General features: G+C 48.8%; 1 protein-coding gene across 8 annotated transcripts in view; it reads right to left on the reverse strand.

Moving 5' to 3' along the window:
- Nucleotides 1–24,384, reverse strand: part of Ctif (cap binding complex dependent translation initiation factor) — a 267,920-nt gene that overhangs the window by 117,108 nt on the left and 126,428 nt on the right. For all 8 annotated transcript variants that reach the window (XM_029472081.1, XM_029472083.1, XM_029472082.1 and 5 more), the window contains one exon: nt 14,247–14,323. In XM_029472081.1, the coding sequence (XP_029327941.1) occupies nt 14,247–14,323 (77 nt within the window). The remainder of the gene's footprint in view (nt 1–14,246; nt 14,324–24,384) is intronic.

Consider the following 24,384-nt stretch of genomic DNA (forward strand, 5'->3'; position numbering starts at 1 on the left):
GGCCTTGTTGGCATGGGTGTGGCTTTGTTGGAGTGGGTGTGGCCTAGCCACCTGGGAGCTAGTCTTCTTCTAGTGGCCTTCAGATGAAGATGTTGAACTCTCAGCTCCTCCTACACCATACCTGCCTGGATGTTGCCATACTCCTGCCTTGATGATCATGGACTGAACCTCTGAACCTGTAAGCCAGCCCCAATTACATGTTGTCCTTATAAGAGTTGTCTTAGTCATGGTGTCTGTTCACAGCAGTAAAACCCTCACTAAGACACCTGGGGAGAGGAGTCCCAGGAAGGGTTCAGCCAGCACAGGCCTACTTAAGGAACTAAGTGAGTGGTGAGTAAAGACAGGAGGTGAGAAGGCAGGCAAGGAGAGTCAAGGATTGGCAGGGAGAGATGCAGCAGGTAGATGGAGCAGGCCCTGGGGTTCTTGTAAGAGAGGGCTTCTGAAGGCTTAGTTGAAAGCTTATGAACAAGCCAGGCCTATAATTCTACTATAGAAAAACAAAAACCAAAACCCAAAACTTCTGAGGATGCTCATAACGCAAGGCCTGCTTGGGGTGCAGAGTGAGCAAGCCCAGACAGCTTAGTGAAACCCTGCCTAGTGAGAAGAGGGCTGAGGATGTAGCTCAGTGTCAAAGCACTTGGCTAGCACCTGGGAAGCCTTGGGTTCAGTCCCTAGTACTGGAGGGGGAAAGCGATGAACTCTTTAGTGATTCTTTCAAAGACATCTCATTATTGATGTACCAGCAGTGAGGATGTTTAAACTTCCCATGGATACCTGGTGAACTTGGGTGTCTCACCACTTATAAGAGGGTCTATGGAGCACTTATAAGGTGGGTCTATGGAGCCTACCATTGACTTGGGTTTGACTACTATGGTGCTGGGCCATTTTGTGTCTATCTGGGTCTACTTGGAAAACCTGGGTAGCTTTATTCTGCTCATGCTCAGAGGAAGATCTCTGTAGGTGCATAGAGTGGAGAGAGCCCGAGCAGCCACTTGTGGCACCCTGCTGACCCTTTCCCCTCGCTTCTCCCATGTGAGCTACACAGAGGCGTCACCTCCAGGGACCTGTTTTCCTGAGTTACGTTATTTCTGTTTGCTGGTGTCTTGCCTAATTGAGCCCCTGCATCACTTCTGGAAACCAGGCCCTCCCAAAATACTCCAAACCGTAACAGAGGCTACCTTGGCATCCCTAAAACACATGCATTGGAATAAAGTGGCTAAAATTAAGTTACTGGGAAGATTCAGAAATAACTCCCAGAGTGCAGGGTAAATGCTGACCCAGGCAGGAAGGCTCCTTGGTATTTTTAAAACCTGTGCCCTGGTCACTGCTACAGAGCCTTGGGCGGTGTGAATGTGTGTGCAATGTACCCTTATGCCTTGGTCTGGGCCTCCTAATTAGAAGCAGAGGGCAGCTAGATGAAGCCATCTCTTCGGGGATACCCATTTCCCTGTAACTTATGTGACCCTCTCTTGGGCCTCTTACTGGGTTGGGCTGTAACCTGGAAAAATCTGTGGTCCACTGCAGGAATTTCCAACATATGTTCACTCATGGATTTGCTCGGTAGGGGGAGGGCAGGGCTGGCCTAGTGCTGTGGCCGAGTAGACAGTCTGGTGGGTTTGGCTGAGGTCTTTTCATTCATCCCTCCTTTGGCATGAGGCAGAGCAGCCCTTCTCTCTGTCCATTTGAAAAACAGAAGCCCTATCCCGACAAGACCGTGGAGTCTTGAACGGCCGGTGACTACGAGTAAATTGGGTCTATGCCGAAGGCATCGAGGGTCTCAGGACAGGAGGAAGGGAGTGAAGGGAAGATTCAGCTCAGAGCACCAATGAGAAGCACAGGCTCTGAAGCCAGGCCTCCTAGCCACTTTATTTTTCTCTACATGATATTTTCTTCATCTGCAAATGGAAATAAAAATAGCATGCCCTTCCTTGGGATGTCGAGGAGAGTATACGAACTAATATTTGTTTAAGGCTCAAAACAGTGCTCTTAATATAGCGAGCCTTGGAACTGCTCATGGAGTTGCTGAGTGACTTCTGACCTGGGCTGAGGGTCGGTCAGGCATATCTCAGGATCCAGCCGAAGGACCCATAGAATGAACAGATGAACAGCCTACTACTCCCTCAGTACCAGTGACCTCCAGACTGGTACATCTTCCCAGTCTGCCGTCTTGTACACCTTCAGAACTAGTAAATCTACAGCCTGGTATTCCTTTAGAACCTGTGAACCCAGAGCCTGCCACCCACTTAGAACCTGCAGATGTGCAGCCTGGCACCTCTGTAAATAGGATGCTTCTCTGTGGTGTCTGAACCAGATGCAAAGAACATGGCAGCATAGCTCAGGTTGGCTGGGTGCCAGCATACAGATCTGGACTAGATACAGACAGGAAAGACATATGCAGGAGGATCAGAGACATGTTCTGCTTGTCTAGAATTTTCTGGAAAGATTTTTTTTTTTTCCTGAGGGCCTGGGCTAGCTTCCATAATGTTCTCAGTTCTGTCTTCCTATGGTGAATGAATAATAGATCAGGAGAGACACTGTTTTTATCCGTAGCATGAACTCTGCAATACCTGTGATAGCTAGAATCACAGTCCCACTTCACAGCAGCAGAACTCGGCTCCTGAAGCATAAGGCAAATGCCCCTGGACCAGACTCCAGGGCTCTTGGTCCAGCATCTTTTCCCTCCACACTGTGAAGGGTTCACAGAGTAAATGGTAGGAGGAAGAGGATCTTACGTTTCCTGTATATGAGTGCACTGTAGCTGTCTTCAGACACACCAGAAGAGGGCACCAGATCCCATTACAGATGGTTGTGAGCCACCACATGGTTGCTGGGAATCGAACTCAGGACCTCTGGAAGAGCAGTCAGTGCTCTTAATCACTGAGCCATCTCTCCATCCCGGAACTCATGTTTTCTGAGGGTCCAGTTATTACTTGGTCTTCCTAAGCACCTGCCTCAACATATAATCTAATAGCATCCCTGACCCTGAGAACAAGAAGAATAAATTCAGTGAATGTCTCCCACTCCGCAACACCCTCAAAGACCCCTGTTTGGTGAAAGATGAGCTGGACCTAAAATCAAGTGAGCCAGGCCAAGGGCTTGGCTATCACCATGCCCACTGTCCTCTATGGGACACTCAGATGATTGGTTGACCAGAGCTTGGTTATTTGAGCCTTGTGTGGAGGAGGAAGAGTTGGAGCTGGTGCTTGTGAGCCAGTGTATAAATGCCCACTCCTGCAGAGAATGAACAGCTAGGACATCTGAGGTGGAGAAGCTGAAGCAACTGGGTGGCTGGCTCCTAGGCTCCTCTGTGCCCTGTCCCAGCCACAGACACCTGGAACTGCATCAGTCTATGGTTAGTTTCCTGGTCAATAGCCCTCCTGTCCCCAGGTCACAAGGCATGTCCCCTACCCCTTCCTTAGTTGCCTTTCTTGATCCTAAATATCCCTACTTTGCTCTTTAGAACTTGCAGGGTATGAATGAACTCAGACAGCTGGGCAAAGGGGGTAAGAATGATGGAAAAAAAACACCCAGTTATTCAGTTGTGGACACAGTTCTGGGAGATGGGCACTGCTCATTTACCCAGAGAACTTGTCAAACGTATGGCAGGCCACCTCTTGTGTCTGTTTGGCCCCTATATGGTTGTAAGTTCTGAGTTAGGGACACACTAGTCCCTCTATAGGAGAGGGTCCCCCAGGGGGTCTGTATTCTCATAAAGCGTGAAGCTGGGAGTGGGGGCTGAGCTTGGAGCGTACACCCCAGTGGAGAACGGTAGAAAAGGGATCCAGGAGCCACATCACTGACAGTGGGGTGTGCCCAGCCTTCTCGAGGACCAGGAAAATGGGTGAAGCATCTGCACTCTACAGAGGATGGTGTGACATGTCACGGCTTGTTCTGGGGGCTCCCCTTCAATCTAACAAGGACTGAGAGGACCCGGACATGTGGCTTGAAGCAATGAGCTGCTCTTCTTTCCAAGAGAGCCCGCCTAGGGGTGGGCGTGCGGGGAGGAGGAGACATCCTAAAAATAATTCCTATTTGACTCATTTTGCTCCCAATCTGACAGGGCTGCCTGCCAGGCGGGGGTCTGCCTGGCCCATTTTCTCATCTATCTTTAGCAGGGACTTAATGAGGGCAATTTCCTTGCTGAGAGAGAAAGAGAAACCGTGGGCAATGTGAGCGTGGATCTGCCTCACGGTCCCCCCAGCTCCTGACAAGAGGATGGCAGTGACAGTCACTATGGGGCTGAGCTGTCTTTGGTGATGGCGTCACCCCAGGATGGCACAGATGAAGCATTAGAAACCAAGCCAGTGACAGCCAGCAGGGGTAGGAAGTGCCCACTCCTGTCCTCCCTGCCCTATCACTACCCATGTGTGAACATGCCTAAAGTCCCATGGCTCCCCACACATCCCTCCACCTTCAGTAGCTCTCTACCCTGTTTTAAAGAGCAAGCACGGCTCATCCTTTTCGCTCAGAAGGCGACTTTCCAGAGTGTCACCGGGAACAAGGAATTAGCAAACACTGAGTTACTACAGCCCCTCTGTTTACATTTTTCACCGACTCATCAATGTACAATCTCTTTTTATATGTGTGCTTCTGTTTATAGACTGCTTACTTATTTTTATATTTTATTATTTAATTTCCATGTGTATAGGCGCTTTGCCTGCATATCTGTCTTTGCACCTCATGTATGCTCTGCCTGGGGAAGCCAGAAGAGGGACTCAAGATCCCCAGGGGTTGGAGCTACAGGGTGGTTGTAAGCCACCATGTAGGTATTGGGAATTGAATCCATATCTCTGGAAAAGCCAGCAGTATTCTAAGCCATCTCTTCAGCCGCCTACAGACTGTCTACTTACTATATGTTATAGACCAGCTAACATTGAACTCATTGCAGGACTTCATGCCTGCTGGCATGAAGATTTTTAAATGCTTGGTCACTCTGTAAAGCACATCACAGTTTTCTTGAACTTAAGATTCTGGGGATGATGAAACAGATCTGTGATCACGCTGCCCACAATTTCCTTTTCTATCCCAACAAGGAACTTGAACTTAGGGTCAGTGCACAAACCTCCCGCTCTTTACTCAAGAGCCACACAGACGGCAAAATCACTAGCAAAAGCACAGAAGAGTGAAAAACATGGCCCTAGACAAACCTTGATCAGGATCAGAGACAAAATAAGGATGGTAGGATGGTGCGTTGTGTGATGTTGGGATCCTGTGTGGCATGTGACTCAAACTACCTACTATTTCATGCCTGCCAATGATGGAGTGTCAAAACATCAGAGATTTTCATGTTACTGTAAGTTTTAACAAGCAGGCAAGCTTGCACTATGGAATCCATGGATAATGAACACTGTATGTCTAAGAGGATTAACTGAGCAATTTATGTGAATGAGCTGATAGAAAGACAAAGGGCTGGACTAGTCAATCCCTGATCAGTTCCTGGAAGACAAACCCCTTTGTAAAGAGTCTCCTGATGGATGGAGAAATGCTTAGAACTCATGGGAAACACAAGCTCCAGAAAGCTGCTGAGGCTTGCAGACAGGCAACCAGGGGTTCCTAGAGTCATCACACTTGAATCACTCTTGATCACACTTGAATCACTGTGCTCAGTAAAGGAGCTCCACCCTTATCAGTGTACATGGGCGTCTCTCCACCCATTGGGGAGGGGCATGGTTCAAAAGAAAGCTGAACTGGCTTGCTGATTTCTTAAGACAGACATTCTTAAGACATTCTCCCGGCTTCAGACTTGGTTCTTGCCTTTTGGACCTGAGACTGAATCATACCGCTGGCTTCTGACATAGCTTGTGGTAGCCTGTGACATTCTGCCCTCCATGATCACAAGAGCTAATTCTGATAGAAAATGGGGAAAGGTTGAAGCTACAAGCATACAGTTCTAAATTTCAAAAATTAAAGAATATAGATATCACCTTTCCCCAAGGAGACTTGCAAATATAGATGGTTTAGGAGAAAACAAGTGATTATTAATTCCTAGCATAGCTTTGTAGGTTAAATCATAACCAGACCAAATCTGTGTCCTCTTTTGAAAGGGTCACTTTCCCGGCACATTCAGGGAACACGACAGACATCAAGATCCAAAGATGGTTACAAGGGGCCTTTCCCATCACTCAATCCTTGGACTTTCTCCAATCATAAAACCAAACTAGAACCCTGAGACAACTTAAAAAACAAACAACAAAGAAATCTCGCTACTTGTTTTTTCAGAAATGAATCTAGTAGTGCATGTCTATAATTCTGATACTAGAAAAAACTGGGGCAGAGAATTATAGTTAAAAATTCTACACAATGAAACTCTGTCTCAAAATTGTTTTTTTTTTTAAAGTGACACATAACTCATTAGTAAAAAAAAAATGCAGTGCAGAGCTAAACAAAAAATTCTCAACTGAGGTATACCGAATGGCCAAGAAGCACCTAAAGAAATGTTCAACATCCTTAATCATCAGGGAAATGCAAATCAAACAACCCAGAGATTCCACCTCACACCAGTCAGAATGGCTAAGATAAAAAACTCAGTGACAGCAGTTGCTGGTGAGGATGTGGAGAAAGAGGAACACGCCTCCATTGCTGGTGGGATTGCAAACTGGTACAACCACTCTGGAAATCAGTTTGGTGGTTCCTCAGAAAGTTGGACATAGGAAATTGGACTTGAGGATCCAGCTATACCACTCCTGGGCATATACCCAGAAGATGGTCCAATATGTAATAAGAACACATGTGCCCCTATGTTCATAGCAGCCTTATTTATAATAGCCAGAAGCTGGAAAGAACCCAGATGTCCCTCAGCAGAGGAATGGATACAGAAAATGTGGTCCATTTACATAATGGAGTACTACTCAGCTATTAAAAATAATGATTTCATGAAATTCACAGGCAAATGGATGGAACTTGAAAATACCATCCTGAGTGAGGTAACCTAGACTCAAAAGAACACACATGGTATGTACTCACTGATAAGTGGATATTAGACAAAAGGCTTGGAATACCCATGATACAACTCACAGACCATATGAAGCTCAAGAAGAAGGAAGACCAAAGTGTGGATGCTTCAGTCCTACCTAGAAGGGGGCACAAGATGACCATGGGAGGTAGAGGGTGGGAGGGACTTGGGAGGAAGAAAAGAGGGAGATGGGGGAAAAGGGGGCACAGGATGAGGTATGGGAGGAGACGGGGGAGATGTACAGAGGGTCAGGAAATTGAATAGAGGTGTGTAGCAATGGGGGATGGGGAACTGGGCACCAGAAAATGCCAGATGCCAGGAAAGAAAGAGGCTCCCAGGATCCAACAGAGATGACATTAGCTGGAACGCCCAACAAAGGGGAGAGAGAACCTGTAGAGTCCATATCCAGAGGTTAGGCATGATCTCCAGCTGAAGGGTGGGGCCACACACTCATCTCCAAAATTTTAACCCAGATCTGCTCTTGTCTAAAGAAAATACAGGGATAAAGAATGGAACAGTGACTGAAGGAAAGACTATCCAGAGATACCCCACCTGGGGATCCGTCCCATATGCAAACACCAAACCCAGACACTACTATTGCTGATGCCAAGAAATGCTTGCTGACAGGAGCCTGATACAGCTGTCTCCTGAGAGGCCCTGCCAGAGCCTGACCAATACAGATGCGGATGCTCATAGCCAACCATCGGACTGAGTATGGGGTCCTCAAGGGAAGAGTAAGGGGAAGGACTGAAGGAGCTGAAGGGGTTTGCAACTCCATAGGAAGAACAACAATATCAACAACCAGACTCCCCAGAGCTCCCAGAGACTAAACCACCATCTTAGTCAGGGTGTCTATTCCTGTACAAACATCATAACCAAGAAGCAAGTTGGGGAGGAAAGGGTTACACTTCCATGTTGCTGTTCATCACCAAAGGAAGTCAGGATTGGAGCTCAAGCAGGTCAGGAAGCAGGAGCTGATGTAGAGGCCATGGAGGGATGTTACTTACTGGCTTGTTTCCCCTGGCTTGCTCAGCCTGCTTTCTTATAGAACCCAGGACTACTGGCCCAGGGATAGCACCACCCACAATGGGCCCTCCCACCCTTGATTGCTAATTGAGAAAATGCCTTATGGTTGGATCTCACGGAGGCATTTCCTCACCTGAAGCTCCTTTCTCTGTGATAACTCCAGCTTGTGTCAAGTTGACACACAAAACCAGGCAGTACAACCACCAACCAAAGAGTACACATGGAGAGACCCATGGCTCCAGCTGCATATGTAGCAGAGGATAGCCTTGTTGAACATCAATGGGAGGGCAGACCCTTGGTTCTGTGAAGGCTCAATGCCCCAGTGTAGGGGAATGCCAGGGCACTGAGGAGGGAGTGGGTGGGTAGGTGGGTGGGGGAGCACCCTCATAAAAGCAGGGGGAGGGAGGATGGGATAGGGGGTTTGCAGAGGGGAAACTAGGAACAAGAATAACATTTGAAATGTAAATAAATAAAATTACAAATAAAAAAGGCAACCCTGTGAAGCATAGAATCAGTGTTTTTAGTGTATCCGTAAGTATACTATACTAATGGCCTCTAATTCTACATGCCCTGTTTATTTTTATCAGTGACACACAGTATTTACAAGAAGCTTGCAAAATCAAAGCCGACGGCTGATGCCTGGGATCTGAGTTTGTGCAGGCAGAGGAAGCAGGGGGAGAGATTAGATTCTTAACTGCGGCCACAATTTGAGGACACCAAGCCACAGTCACGGTCAGCTGTAGGATAGACACTATGGCTGCCCTGCAGCATCCAGCATGTAGCCCGACTCTGCACCCCAGGGGGATGGCTCGCTTGCGGCTTCTCGTGCAGTGGAGCCATCTGACGCTGGCCAGGATGGCCAAGGTATTCTTCACCTCTTCCTGTCCATCTGCTCTGCACATGGAGTACATTAACCATTCCGGGACCTCACTTAACGAAGCAAACTCACTTGAAGGGCTCTCCTCACTCCTGACAGCACAGGTGGGCATCACGCAAAAGCCCATGGCCATGTCTATTAATCTCCCTACTCGAAGTGCTGGTAGGCTGGGCTTTGGAGTCTGTGGGGTCTTCTGAGACTCCTGACAACCTAGGCAGGGGGATATTCAAAGCAAGCACAGTGTCTTCTCATAGTGGGGGCTTCTGAGCCCCATGTTTGCCTCTGCTTCTAGGGTGACTTCTGGGGGAATCCCTGGTGCGTCATTTGCCTAGCTGTGGCTTTTCTTCTCCCTCACGCTCCATCTCTCTTTCAAAGTCTTCTGGAGTTTCACTAGTAGTTGAATCATTACTCCAAAAAGGGAGTGTTCTAGAATCTCCCCTCACCCCAACATCCCATGATGCCCTCTTCTCTGAACCACAACTCGGATGCTACACAGACACATACAACACTCTGGTTAATTCTGCAGCCAGAATGTCACTGTGGCAGCTCCACCTTGGGTCCTTGTATTCTCCAGATCACAGACACAACACCACGGAGAACAATTCTAATCAGGGGGTGTGGTAGTTTGAATGAGAAAGGAACCCCATAGGCTCATATATTTGAATACTTGGAAATCTTTGAGAAAAATTAAGAGCTGTGTCACTAGAATCAGGTTTTCAGGGTTCCAATAGCTTTCTCTCTGTTTTGTGATTGTGGATCCAGATTTATGGTCTCAGTTACTGCTCTAGCACCATGTATGCCTGCTGCCTGTTACCATGATCCCTACCGTGGCGGTTATGGATTCACTCGCTGAAACTATAAGGTCCTAATAAACTCTTTTTATAAGTTGCATTGGTCATGATGTTTTGTCACAGCAATAGAAAGGTAAAATAAGACAAGGGGTTTAACAGCACTTAACTGTGGGGAGCTAAATGTCCCACCTACCTCCCTTTCAGAAACAGGGCTCACCCTTCTGCTGCCCCCACGGAAATGGCCCTGATCCTGCTCATCCTCAGACCACACCCCTTTTGGACAATCAAGGGACACGGTACATAAAGTTCTGCATAGTCCCTGCATCTTAGATCAAGTCTCAGAAGTCCCTCAAACTTCAGAACTCCCTATAGGGTCAGAACATGCCACCAAGTCTGCCCTGATAAAGCTGTGCAGCCTTGGGGGGAACACCTGGAGCAAAGGCGGGGTCAAGGCATGTCCAAAGCCTGGGCATGAGCAAGAATAGGGTTACTGCTCCCCTCCCCCCAGTGCCCTGCAACATGCTGGGCCTGCATGTTGCGCCCAGGTTAAATTTCCTTTCTCCTTAAAATGTCATGTCCAGCAGCACTTGGAAAGGTCCTTAGGCAAATGAGGTATGTCCAGCATGTTGGCTCTAGTCAATGATATACATTTTTCCCAAAGACCCCTACTCATTCCCTAAAGTTTAAATAACCTGTCTACTGAGAATGGTCCCACCTTTTGGGTGGATGGGAATGACACCCTTGTGCTCAGCTTCTCTGCTTGAGCCTGCTGCCTCTTGCCCCATCCACAGCACGCCCTCCCAAGCTTGCTCTTGCCCTGGGGTCTGCTCCTCAGGCTGTAGATACCGTGGCATGCAGTGTTTGCTCACTGCAGTGATAACGTTCATCTCTTAAAACAGAGCAGGGATGAGGGGAGCAAGGGTAGGGGTGGGAGGAGCGTTGCACAACTCCTCCCCCTCCCACAGGGATAAGGACACTCACTGAATTAAACAGACTCTATGAGCCCAGCCCTCAGCCCCTCAGTGAATTTCTTCCTCCTTGATGCTGGGGCTGGGCAGAGAGCTTTAGGGGAACCTTCTCAACTCTCCATTTTCTACCTGGCAGTGATGGAGGGTGCAAAACCAGGTTACTACTAGGGAATGCACAGAATATTCACTTACTTCATATTTTAATCCCCAAATGAATGATTTTATCTGACATCTGTCACATTTTATTAGCTCCTCCTCCCCCCAAAATAAGCAGGTTGTACATGTAAATATGAGTTGTACAAATTTTGAGAAAATTCGTAAGGAGAAAACCTTTAAGCTGTCCTTGTGGTTAATTCCTTTTGCAAAATAAGGGAAAACCAGCCACAACTTAGATTTCATCAGAGTTGCCTGAAAGCAGCCTGTGGGGAGGGGAAGCCGAGGCTTAGGTTGCTCCTTCATAGGGGCTCTGCCTACCGATTGTCACTGTCCTGGGTTGGGGGATGCCATAATTATATGGCTAGACTTCGAAGACAGTAACGAGAAACATGCTCTCTGTGCCCTTTACAGCTCCCCTGACCCGGAGAGCACCCTGCCGCAAAGACCACTCAGTGCTTTATAAGAATGAGCCTGTGCAAACCTCTCAAGGATTGGACACAAACTATGAAAGAAAGAAAACACAGTTTTCAAGAACTGTGTACCTTGGGTGGGGGGCAGGATAGAGAGATGGCTCAGCAGTTAAGAGCACTGATGGCAGTTACAGAGGACCTGGAGTTCAGTTCCCAGAACCCATGGTGGGAAACTCACCATCGTCTGTAACTCTGGCTCCAGGGGGAGCTGACGCTTCTGGCCTTTATAGGAACCAGCACATATGTGTACACACACACATATGTACACACATGTACACACATGTACACACCCTTAAAAATTGAAGCAACTCACCCTACCCAGCCCCTATTTCCAAGGCTCGTGCCTACATAAGTCAGCTACCTAATACGTCCAAATTGAACCAGGGGAGAGAAGCGCAGAGACGAGGCACACAGAGATGCCTAGAGAGCTATACGGGATTAGGACAGGTGGCAGACTGCTGCGCAGAGGAGGATGCTGGGTCCCAGGTTTGAGAATGCCTGTTCTGGCCAGAAGGTACCACTCAGTTCTAGGCACAGCAATTTGTCATGGCGTTTGTAGCTATCGGACCCAATCCCAGTCACTCTGTAGGGAGACAGAAGGCCAAAGACTCCTGCAGGCGTTCCAAGGTTGAGTCACGGGGACCCCAGCAGGATGTGGCTTGCCACTTCCCTTCTCGTGACACACGGTAAGATCTGAGGTATTATGTGGATGCTGACTGTGTTCCTAGGTCACCATCGGTACCTAGGTTCTCTTCCTCTCCCTGTGACACCTTCTCAGTGTGGCTTATGCTTTCAATGCTAACAAGGCTAGTGTCAAGCACACAGGTTTGGTACCTAACGAGGCCACTATGGAGGGCCATCAGCTGGGAGAGCTGGGTTGACTTGGCAATTCACAGTTAGCCTGTCTGTGAATGCCTGAATCATCACTGTTCCCAAGAAAGACTCAGGAATTCCCCAGCTTTTATAGAATAAAGCCTTTCAGCTACATTGTTACCTGCTCTCTCCTGAAAATAATCTACCATATGGGTGCTCTATAGCAGGACACTCCCCCCCACCCACCCCGCAAGTGATAAACAGGCCGTGTTATATTTCTGACTGGTTCCTCGTCTAGCACATACTTCAGCTGTGTGTGTCTGCTACCCTGAGCTGCAGTCTGACTCTGGTGGCCAAGACGTTCCCTCCATGTAAACACGGGCAGCTGCCGCCGGTGCTTCCACGTAAATCTTTCATGGGTCTTGCCATGTGGATGCTCTTTTTCTCTACCCAGCCCCCAGCCCTCCAGGGCCCCTCACAGGACATACGTTCTGTCCCTTTAATCAACTTTATTGCTTCTCTTTGGACGCCGGCCCGGTCCACATCCTTTGTGAGGTGCATTGGCCTACGCAGAGCACCCCCTACCACGGGTATGGATAAGTGAGGGTCCAGCTTCCTGGCCCTCCCCATGCCATGCACACTCCCTCCCGGGTCACGCCGTTTTCCGGAGGCCTGTCCCGTCTAGGCGACTCCTGTGGAGCGTGGTGACCTGGCTCAAAGGTGGACATGTGGGCTGTCCTGGATGCCAGTGCTTGGCCCAGAGACACCTTCTCATCAGTGAGCTCGGAGAGTCTTGGCATCTCTGAGGCACACACTGGGGAGGAAAGATGGAAAGCCTCTCCTGCTCTCTCTGACGCCTTCCTGCCCCTTGTGAGCAACAGTTCTCCTTTGAGGGATGCTCCCCATTTCTTTCCTTGACTCAGAACCCAGAACCCAAGAACGGTTCTATGTAACAGCAGAGAGGAGTCACAGAGCAGGCAATCAACTGTGCCCTGGGCAGGGCAGGGGCAGGGGCGGAGATTGGCCCAGCTCTCCCGACTCAGTTTCCTCTTCTGATGCCTGTTGATTCCCAGTCCTCAATCAGGACAGACTGCCTCCCAGATAGCTGGACACTCATTTCCCCTGCGTACGTTTTCAGAAGTAGAAAATCTACTACTGGATGACAGGCATTCTGGGTATCTGTCTTCTGCCAACCTACTACATTCCAGTTCGGGATTTCCATCCAGAGTGAAGGGTCAGAGCCCCGGGTTAACTGAAGCCCAGCAGCTCCAGCCGAGGCCATGCAGGACCCAGGGGAGGTGCTCCTAGGGTTCCGAGTGTAGGAAGGCAGCTGGCTGTTTCTCGTTTCTTAGAGAACATACTCCGTTTACTAAAGGTAAAGCCACAAGCCATCACCTTTGTCTAAGAATAAACTCCCTACAGGCAAACACCTCATTTTAATTCCTCGGGCATAAGCCTTTTTATTCTTTCTTAAGATTTCCATCCTGAAATATTTTTTGCACATTCAAGCAAGAAAAAAAAAAAAAGAAAAGAAAAAAAAAGGTCCCACTCCCCCTTTAGCACAAATGGCTGCGCACAGTATGATTCTGCACCTGGAATTTTTCATTTGAACTACATCAAGAAGACCTTTCCATATAAGAAAACCTTGTAGACCGCACACATGCATGTCTTGGATGTTCGATCTTAGATGCTTGCTCTGACACAAAGCCACCTCATCATGTTTTTCCTGTCCCCTAGTTACTACTCTGGACTGTGAGGGTCACTGCAAAGTATGGCTAATACACAGGACAATTCCTAATGATGGAGAAACAGACCAAGGACGCCTTTGGATTTGTGAGGTTGGGGAGCCTCCTGGAGGCCATGACTCTAAACACGCAGTCCGAGGGCCCTGGTCCTTGAGCTCGCTGCAGCTTTGGTTTATGGAAAGAGAGCATGGCTGTAAATCTGGAGCAATGCTCACTCCCAGGAAGGAATGGAGATGGTGGCCCTCTGCTGGTCTTCCAAAGGGACCTAGTCCCTGGGCCCAGCACAGACATGCAGATCCCACACAGCCAAGCCCATTGTACTCTCAACATCACCTCAAAGGCGAGCAACTCATCTACAGGTATTAAGTCACATCGCAGCATAGACCAGAGCTAATGTGCCCAGCAGCTGGCCCAGGAAAAGGTGACAGCAGTCACAAGTCTTTCTTACCTTCGGTCATTTCTCCTCCTTCGGAACAACTTCTTGGTATGTGCAATCTCTGCTTCGTGGGGCATCGGATGGTAGCCCTGTGGCACGGAGAAAGAGAGGATGTGAATCACTTTTGGTAAAGAGCCAAGTGTGTCCCAACACCACATTTACAGTGATAACACTCAGTATCTCAGTAAAGGACACGGGAGGCCAGATTCTGACCATTAAATCACACCAGAAAATGGAAATCATTAATACAAATGAATCCCTACCAAGGGAGGATGCTTAAGAGTCCAGGCTCTTAATGTTCAAGCTCTTAAATATGTTTTGTTCATGCTAAGGTTGAATGTGTAGTCCAAGGTTTTGCAGAGAAAGGCAGCAGAGCCAAGGCCACCAATACCTTCCCATCCTTCTCTTTAGGGACTCTTTAAGGGCTGATTCCATGAAAATCAACCAGGGGGCCCTTCCTGTAGAGTCCTAAGCCAGAGAGCTGAGTGTTCCCCGGTCACCCAGAGGGTCAGGTACATAACCAATGGCTGTAGGAAGGGGACAGGTTCCTTTTCCAGTTTCCAGGTAGGCATGTCATCACCTTCTACCATAGGCCATTAAGAAGACTGGGGATGAGTGTGCCAAGCCCAAGCCATGAGCACAAACTGGCTCCAAATCCTAGGGCCAAATCCCCCAAGCAGTTCCTTTACCTTGGAAGCATTTAGGGAAAATATGCGAAGAGTTGATTGTCTTCTAGGCTTCAAAGGAGAGCCCAGGGAAAATTCTAAGGGTGGTTTTGCACACTGTCCTTACGATTATAAGGATTACGGGCTGACATCCAGGTTGGGGAGAGACCTCCTTGTAATGCCAATCTTACCAAATGCTCGTGTAGGATTATTCACAGAAGCTGTTCTGCACAATGGACATGCAAATGTGTCCACGAGGAGAATATGACCAGAAACACTGTCACTCCATCCTGGGCAGCTGGAGTGCAGTGGCGGGATCTAGGGGTATCTTGGATATCTAGGGGGAGGGTTCCAGCCTGAGGCCTGGGTTACCTGAGAGCCCCACTTGGTAGACAGGGAGATCAAGGCCCAGAGAGGCCAAGCAGTAAGAGAGAGATGGCAGTTCTATGGGCTTCAGCTCCCTTCTCTGGGACTCTCCAGGGAGAGTTTTCTTTAGTCTTCCTTCACAGGGCCAGGTGGAAGACACTGGTGCCCCTGGCTACACTCAGACTGGCCAGTTTGATGGAGCTTCCCAGAGAGGTGATGGGAGGACACTGAACCAAGCAGACCCGGGATCTCGGAGCTATGGTTATTTGGCACAGATTTCTGTTGAGTCCAGGGAGCAAAAGCCATTTTGAACTATTTTAATGATGGTCCTTCCCTCCCTCTCCGGTCTTTCTAGCCTCCAACAATCTAGCCAAAAAAAATGTGTGAATGGATTCCAGGCTCCAGGCAGCCACAATGGGCCTCTGGGACCCTCAGGATATGCTTTGTTTAATGGGTTTTTTTTTTCAAAGGATATTATTTGTTTTCTTTCATATAAAACACAAATAAGGAAAAACACCAAGTCTTCCTCTCTCACTTCCTGTCTCCCACCCTGACCAGGTTCTGGCCGGGCTCCTTCCCCTTCTCTCTCCCTCTCTCCCTCCCTCGATGTCTCCCTCCCTCCCCCTGTCTCTCCCACCTCACTCTAGGCCTCTCCAGGTCACTGTAGGAACACACTGGGTGTGCTCCCAATAGACAATGGCCAGGAAGCTGAGACTCCCTCCCAAGCTGGTCCTGGGCTGGCAGCAGACCAGGATCTCAGCTCTGGGCTGACAGATGGAGCTGCCCACAGTGCTTGGCATAGCATGAGCCAGGAGGTGCCAGTCTCTTCAGCCCTACCTCAGAGTTCTGGAATCTAATGCATCCCCAGGCCTCTCCCCAACACAGGCAGCAGCAGTGGGAAGTTGCCCTTTTGCTCATACCCAGGACTGTAGGAGGCGACCGTCCATCCCCCCATGAAAAGTCTCCCTCAGCCATTTCATCTCTGAGAACAGCTGACCTGAACTGCGACCACTGAGATGAGCCTGGGAGAGTGGCATGTCCTAGATAGAGTGCCCAAGGACAGAAGTGACCAGTAAGGAGCCTGAGGAGCACTGGTGGTTGTTCTGATGGTTGCTCAGGGCAAAGGGCCATTCTGGCTTCAGAGCAGAGATGCCCTGATTTTCAGAAAAGATCTCCTGGTAGAGAAGGAGCCCCCACCAGGCTGCCAGAGCATCCTTGAGAGCACCCATGGGCTTGGTGCTACTCCTTTCTCAGCTTATCTCCAGCAGGGGAATCTCACGTACAGCCAGATGGCTGTGACTGTGCCTCTGAGGTTATCACCCTGGACCTAGACTACCATTAAGTACCACCCTTCCTCAACTCTTCTCCAGGAGACCATTCTCCCTTTGGCTCGGAGACTTGGATACTGTCCCCTAATGTCTAAGCCATGACCTTGGGGACCTTGACCTGTGTGGGGCCTCAGAGACAAGCAGCTCACAGAAATGGAGCTTCCAGTGGAGGAAGGGGTGGAGAGAGGTGGAGGGAAGGAGGGAGGGAGGGCAGAGAATCCCTGTCTACCCACTGCTGGGAGAGTGCATATGAGACACGTGCACATATTTTTACAAACACGAATATCTTCATACCTGAGAGGAGGAGATGAGTAAGGGCTGGGTGGGGGAAGCATCATGGGAGACCTCTCTGTTAGAATATTAACATCTACCCATCTATCCATCATCCATTACCTACCCATACATACACCTATCTATCTATCTATCTATCTATCTATCTATCTATCTATCTATCCATCCATCCATCCATCCATCCATCCATCCATCAATCTATCCATCCACCCATGCATCCACCCATCCATCCATCCACCCACCCACCCATCCATCCACTCACCTACCCACTCACCCACCCTATCCATCTATCCACCCACTCATCCAACCATCCATCCATCCATCCATCTACCCACCCATCCATCCATCCATCCATCCATCCACCCACCCACCCATCCATCCTCTATCTACCCACCCATCCATCCATCCTTCCTTCCATCCATCCATTCACACACACACACACACACACACACACACACACACACATATACATACATATATACATCTACCCATCCATCTACCACCCACCTACCCATCCACTACCCACCCATCCATCCACTACCCACTCATCTATACATCTATCCATGCACCCATCTACTCATTCACCCACTCATCACCCATCCACCCACCCACTTACCAATCACCTACCTATCCACTCATCCATCACCCATCTATCCACCCATCATCCACCCACCCACCCGTCTGGTGGTTTGAATGTGGTTGGCTCAGAGAGTGGCACTACTAGGAGGTGTGGCCTTGTTGGAGTAGGTGTGGTCTTGTTGGAGTAGGTGTGGTCTTGTTGAAGAAAGTATGTCACTGTGGGGGTGGGCTTTGAGACCCTCCTCCTAGATGCCTGGAAGTCAGTTTTCTCCTATTTGCCTTTGGATCAAGATACAGAACTCTCAGCTTCTCCAGCAGGTATGACTATTGAATGCTTCCATGCTTCCTACAATGCTGATAATGGACTGGACCTCAGAACTAGTAAGCCAGCCCCAATGAAATGTTGTCCTTTATAAGACTTGTCTTGGTCATATCGTCTCTTCATAGCAACAGAAACCCAAACAAAGCCATCTATCCATTCATCCTTCCATTCTTGGTCTTCATGCAACAAACATTGAAGGTGCATCAGGTGGAGAAAAGCAGGTTGAACAAAAGCGATTCCTGGTCCTAGACAGACTAAGTGCACACAGGTAAGGAAGCTAATGCATGTAGTTCAGAGGAAGATGCCACCAAGGGGTGAACCTGACCTTGACAGGGTCTGTATAGACTTCAACCTACATTGGGCAGAACTGTGTCCCTCAAAACATTTATTGGAATCTTTATCCCGAGTACCCACAGATGTGACCTTATTTGGAAGCAGTCTTTGCAGAAGCACTCGGGTTAGGATGAGGCCACATGGGATTAGGTTGGGTCTGTAACCCACAACTAGTGTCCTTAGAAGAAAGGACACAGAAACGTTAGACAGAGGGAGGAAGTCAGGGGAAGATGGAGGCAGTGTCTTCAGAGAGGCAGCTACAAACCAAGGCAGGCCAGGGAGCTGGGAAGAGGCAAGGAAAGATACTCCCCTAGAGCGCAGACATCTTGATGGCTCTATGAGACCATGCTTCTCAGCCTTGGTTGCTTGTCCTGGCAGCTCTGGAAAATTCACACCCATGCCCCTAAACCCCCATGCAAATCTCACACCGAAGCCCCCGGCACTTCTCCACGCCCCTGGGCCTGTCTGACAGCTTCTCCACATCTGCTCCTCCAACATCACCAGCTAGCTGAGTCCATCTGGTCCTAGTCTCACATAGATTCTAACAGGGGCTGCCTCACTGGGCAGTGCCAGGCTTGTGCCCAGGCCTTCCAGCCTTATCACATCAGTAGCCACTCAGGTCTCCACTCTCACCTGCTGCTACCATGGGAGAGGAGGGGTCCAAATCTCTGGGGAAACACGAAAGAACACGTGCTTCATCCAGCTGGAGGGATGGGGAGTCGGCTGGGCAGATCCCAGGCTGGGCTACTGAGATGGGAGGCTGTCCACCCGGAGCCCTTCTGCATATGACACATCTCGACTCCAGTTTTCTCAGAAAGTACCATCAGACATAAATCGCAAGAGGACAGTGGAAAATTGTCTTGATGGCTGTGGGACTGTAGCATGGAACGCTGTCTGACACATGGTGGATGATGTTGAAATATTTGTTGAGAAAGAAAAGGGTAAGAGGGAACGAGGGAGCTGAGGCTGGAGCTAATTAAGGCTGCTCTACTAACCAAGGGCTCTGCAGGGGAGGTGGTGGAAATACTCATCACAAGAGGAACTGCTGGCCTCAGCTGGGGCCACATGCCCCTGTTCTCTACCTTGCCTGGCCTAAGGCAGGGCCTGTGAGACTCGGTGTACTCTAGTCCCTAGTCAGTCAGCTGATAAAGGTGAAGTTCTGGGTTCATATTACTCCATCATGGCCTGCCCTTTCACCTTAGAGGTGTGTGTGTACACGCACGTGTGTCAAGTGCACACATGTGGCAAGTGTGTGTGTGTGCGCGCGCACTGCTGCTGTTGTTACCACCTCCTTCCCATCTGCCTTGAGGAAGTTGAGAAGTGTCTCCGTCACAGAACTCAAGGCAGCAGCCGGTTCTTTCATGGCTCGCAGTGCCTGCTTGACCCTCAAGGGAGATTTCTTTTCTAAGCATTCCCATGAGCTTTTAGAATAAACTAACTAATTAATTAATTTTCAGTAGTGGGTACTGATCTCAGGGCAAGGGCTCTACCACCGGCGTCCATCCCAATTCCTTTTTATTTTGAGATAGGGTCTTAATAAGTTACCCTGGTTGGCCTTGTTATGTAGCTCAGGGTGGCCTGAAGCTTGAATTCCTTCTTCCTCATCCCTCTTCACAGCTGCAATTGCAGGCCGTCAGTACAAGGCTCAGCTCCTGGATCTTTGACTTCTGGCTGTTGGATGTGGATGTGGATCCAGTTGAGTTATCCCACCAGGACTCCCTCAGGGCCAATTATTATTTTCTCTCACGGCATATCAGCTCTTAAGAAAGCATTACACATATACTAGGAAGTCTCCTTCCTGATGTGCTAAATTCCTCCCAGACAATACAGGACCAGGTACTAAACAAATGCATTCATTAGGGAGCAGAGAGGTCATGAAGATGATGGTACTGAAAAAGGAAGACTGGATATCCTAGGGTAGACAGAAGGAATGACAGGGGTGCTAAGCTGGAAGGTACCTGTCTTAGGGTCTTACTGCTGTAAACGGATACCATGACCAAAGCAAGTCTTATAAAGGACAACATTTAATTGGGGCTGGCTTACAGGTTCAGAGGATCAGTCCTTATCATCAAGGTGGGAGCATTGGCAGCATCCAGGCAGGCATGGTGCAGGCAGAGCTGAGAGTTCTACATCTTCATCTAAAGGCCCACATCCACAGTGACACACTTACTCCAACAAGGCCACACCTCCTAATAGTGCCACTCCCTGAGCCAAGCACATTCAAACCATCCTAACTGTACCCAAGCCTAACTCTTGACCAGATAAGCCCTCTCTGCCCATATGAATACATCTATCTGCCTGTTGTGCTTGGTACTGAGAAAACCACAGTTTCTCTACTGGTTCATGACATTTTGCATCACCCCTCCATATCTCTGTTCCTTCCATGAACATCTATAACCGGCATGGGAGCTAATGGCTTCTTCTCAGCACACTCGAGTGGCATGTCGGGAGGGCTTGAGTGCTCAGTATGGAATAGCCAAATAGACTTTAGCTCTTCCATGCCTTCTGGGCAAAGGAGGGAACATGAGCCTCAGGGAGCCAGGGTACATCCTGTCGGGGTATGGGGGTGGGGGTGGGGTTACCATTTCCAGGCTTCTCAGATGGGCTTCATCCCTAGCTTTAGCCAGAGATGTTGCAAAGGTTAGCACTCCAAAGGGTCCTTGAAGCCTTTGGGAACTCAAAGGGCCAGAGAGATCTCAGCACTGCTCCTCTGAGGACAGAGGCTTCCTCCCGCTGGGAGCTATGTTTTCCCATTGCTTCTAAGAAGTTGCCCTATCAAGGTCTGCCTCCACACTGGCAGGATGTGTGGGTCACGTCCCAACAGAAATAAACAGGTAATGCTTCTAAAATTCCTGGAATCTCTAGACTGTGCAGCTATTTAGAGAAACCGACATGCTTCAGAGAGAAGGATGGAGGGGAAGGCCTGCTTGCGATGTTTAAATTGGCAATTTTCTCATAATTTATTTTTTCTAATCAGTGGAGACCCTTTAAAACAACAATACCTTAGCTGGAGTTTCAATTATAAAAACATAGATAAAAGCAGGGAGGGATGAGACCCAGAGGCTGCTCAGAGCTCTGTAGCCGCTCCTGTCATCTCATCCCTCCCATGTACCCTGAAGCATGAACCTGTTCCACCCACCACTGACACACAGTGCATAGCAGCTCCACAGTAAGCGCAGAACACTTTTTTAGACGAGGTGTGTAACTGACAGATTCTGGTCAGGTTTCCCATGGAGCCTGGGATCTTGCTGAAATTGCATGTGGTTATTTCATTCCTGGGTGAACCTTGGTAAGAGCCCACAGCAAAACTGGTACTCAGGTAGTCTGGACGTCATTCTAGAGCTGGGTTCTCTATGCAAGACATCTTTAAACACTGCTACCATCTAGATCTGGTTTTGATCACAGCTCGATGCAACTGGGAGGTGGTAGAACCTTTTAAGAGGAAGGGGTCTAGGAGGAGGTCATAGGTCATTGAGGACAAGGCTCTGAAGGGAACAGTAGGACCCTACACTTCCTCTCTTTTACACCCGGTTATTAGGTAAATGCCCACTGAGCATGGATGTGGGTTCACTGGAATCACTACAGCCGAATTTCCCCATAGGTCTGTTATCTTTCTCCTTCTCTGTGCCTACTCTGCAAGTAGGAAGAAAGCACTCCACACATATGAGAAAGTCATGCTAGCAATGTTATGCTGCCTCACCACAACTGGAAGCCACGAGAACAGTCCAACCATAAACCAAAACAACAAAAACCGTCAGCCCAGACAAACCTTTTCTCTTCGTAAGCTGGTTACTTCTGAGTTATTTGTTATAGTCACAGAAAGCCGACTTATTCAGATCTCCAAAGACAAGAACCTCCTCCTGCTTTGCCATCAACTTTCATTCCTCAAGGATACAGCCAACACAAGATACTGCACACACCTTTTAGGTGGCCAGGGTTTTGACAACTGCAGAGCAGTGATCTCATGTAGCTCCTGTCTGCCTGTTTTACACAACAGATGAAAATCTTGCCTTTCCCCTCTCCTTTGCTGTGACTACGAAGCTTTCTTTTGAGTCAAGAGCTTGAAGATCCTTCTACCTTTAAAATAGTTTGAACTGGCTTTCTGTTACTCGCAACCAAAAAAAGTTTTACTAATTCAACATGGCACAACTTTAGGTGTAGTGGCTAACCTCATTGTGTCCGTACAATGTTAACAAAACACGAGCGACCCCTTCCTTTCTGTCCCCCAGGGGCAGCCATGCCAGCAAAATTCATTGCGTAATTCAGATACAAATGACTTTTTTTTTCTTATTAATTTCTAAATAAAGCAAATGCTAGGCAGAGACATCCTTGCAAAGGGCAGGGGCCAAGAACTATCTGGTTAATGGTGGAAGGTTGGCTCTGTATTATATACCAGGGAAAGTCAAAGAAGTGATTAGTAAGTATGATTGACGGGGTCTATCTGCAACTGGGGAGTGTGGAGAAGGTGTCTGTGTGGGAAGGGGCCCTTGAAAGGATGCCTATGATTCTGGGTCAAAGACCAAATCAGTCAAAGAGGCTTCAGACCTCCTTTAGGGGATGAGCCCAAGACTAAGAGTCCTGTATCTTCCAGGATGCAGTCCATTTGGGTTCAGGATGGTTCTGGTGACTCTCCGACATGGGAAGGGACCCAGATAGGTGCCCTCTACTTTCAGGACATGCAGCATTCACAAGGATCCTGGAAACATGCCTTGATCAAAAGGGACAGCCATGACACAGCAAAGCAGGAAGGGCTCAGGAACTGTAGGGCCATAGGCTGCCACGGTTCTATTCTGCAGCCTAAGAGTGGTCTCTGGGTGGAGCTGATGTACAGGTGTCCTGAGGTTTGGTCCCTAACTGAATGGTATGTCTGTGGCAGAAAGAGAGAACCACAGATCTGGAAAAGAACATAAGGGAAGCCCAGGAGAGGACAAGAATACAGACTCTAGCTGCCAGAGGACAATGCCAGTCTCTGAGAGGCAGGTGCCATTGTGAAAAATGGGATGACCCCCTGAGGGCGGTTCAGAGTCCACCTGAGGGACAGAAGTAGCAGCAGCTATAGAAGAGATGTGGCCGGTCCATAGATGCTTGAGATGTCTTCTATACCCTGTGAGGCAGAGATACAGAAGAGCCTAGCTCTCTCAAAGAAATCCACAGGTCGCAGGAGGCAAAATATCTTTGTTTATAGCCACAGATGGGGGTAGGGGAGGGGGTGGGAGTGGGGGAAGCAACGAACGAGGTCAAGGTGCTCCCAGCTTGACTCCTTCTGAGCATAGCCTACTGTGTAGCTTATCACACAAACTAGCAGTCACTAGAGTTCCTGAGGTAAAGGGTCCCCACAAAAAGAAGCACTTGCCTGAGCTATGTCCTCACCAGACAGGCTGAGCATAAGGTATACCCCATTATGGAAGAATGCACCACTAATGCTCAACATGAAAGGACCTGATGATGGCTATGATGTTTCTGCTCTGGCAAGTCAAAGATGGCTAGTCAGAGGCCGCCAGAGAGAGGTCTGAATAATGGGATGAGACACATGGCATCAGGGTACCCAAGGGCAGTGGGGCCCCAAACCAGCATGGACTGATTTGGCCTTGAGCATGTTCATGATGAGTAGTGAAGCAAGGGCTTCCCCAGAGCAGATCTGGGGCTACCTGGATGGGGGTCAAGGGTCAAAAGTCTCATTTAACCTCATCTGTGCCTCTTACCATGGGCACCTGGATGGGAAACACCCTTCGCTCATCCTTCTGTTGCCCTCAGCTAGCGAGGGGGAAGTACTGAAGGCCCGCCTCGGAGAATTATGAAGATTAAGAACTGGACTATAAGGTACTTTGATTTCCTGGCCCAAGAATGCCCCAACTATACATAGAACATCTGGGTCAGGAAAACCTTCAGCCCAAGGTATGTTATGAACCTTCCTTATTTATAGTATTCCCATCGGCAACCTTCCTGAGCCTGTGGGGAAGCAGCAGAATCCCCACAAATCTAGAATGTGGCTACCCCATGTCAAGCAGACAACCACGTTCTCAGCTCCTACGCTGTGTCCAGAACATTCTCAGGGGACCAAAAGAACAGCCCATTGCAACTCAGCCTCCTCCACCCAAATGTTCAACCCTGTTCCATTCTGAGGTTGCCACCTATTCCCCCCGTTCCCTGTTGCTCTGTCACACAGGACTCCTTGTGCAGCAGAATACAAGACAAGACAAGCAGTCTGGAAGGATGCGCAGAAGATCCAGCGAAAGGGCTGTTTTAGATGGGCAAGTCCTTGCACA

The sequence above is a fragment of the Mus caroli genome, chromosome 18, assembly GCF_900094665.2.
Source record: "Mus caroli chromosome 18, CAROLI_EIJ_v1.1, whole genome shotgun sequence".
NCBI classification, from domain to species: Eukaryota; Metazoa; Chordata; class Mammalia; order Rodentia; family Muridae; genus Mus; species Mus caroli.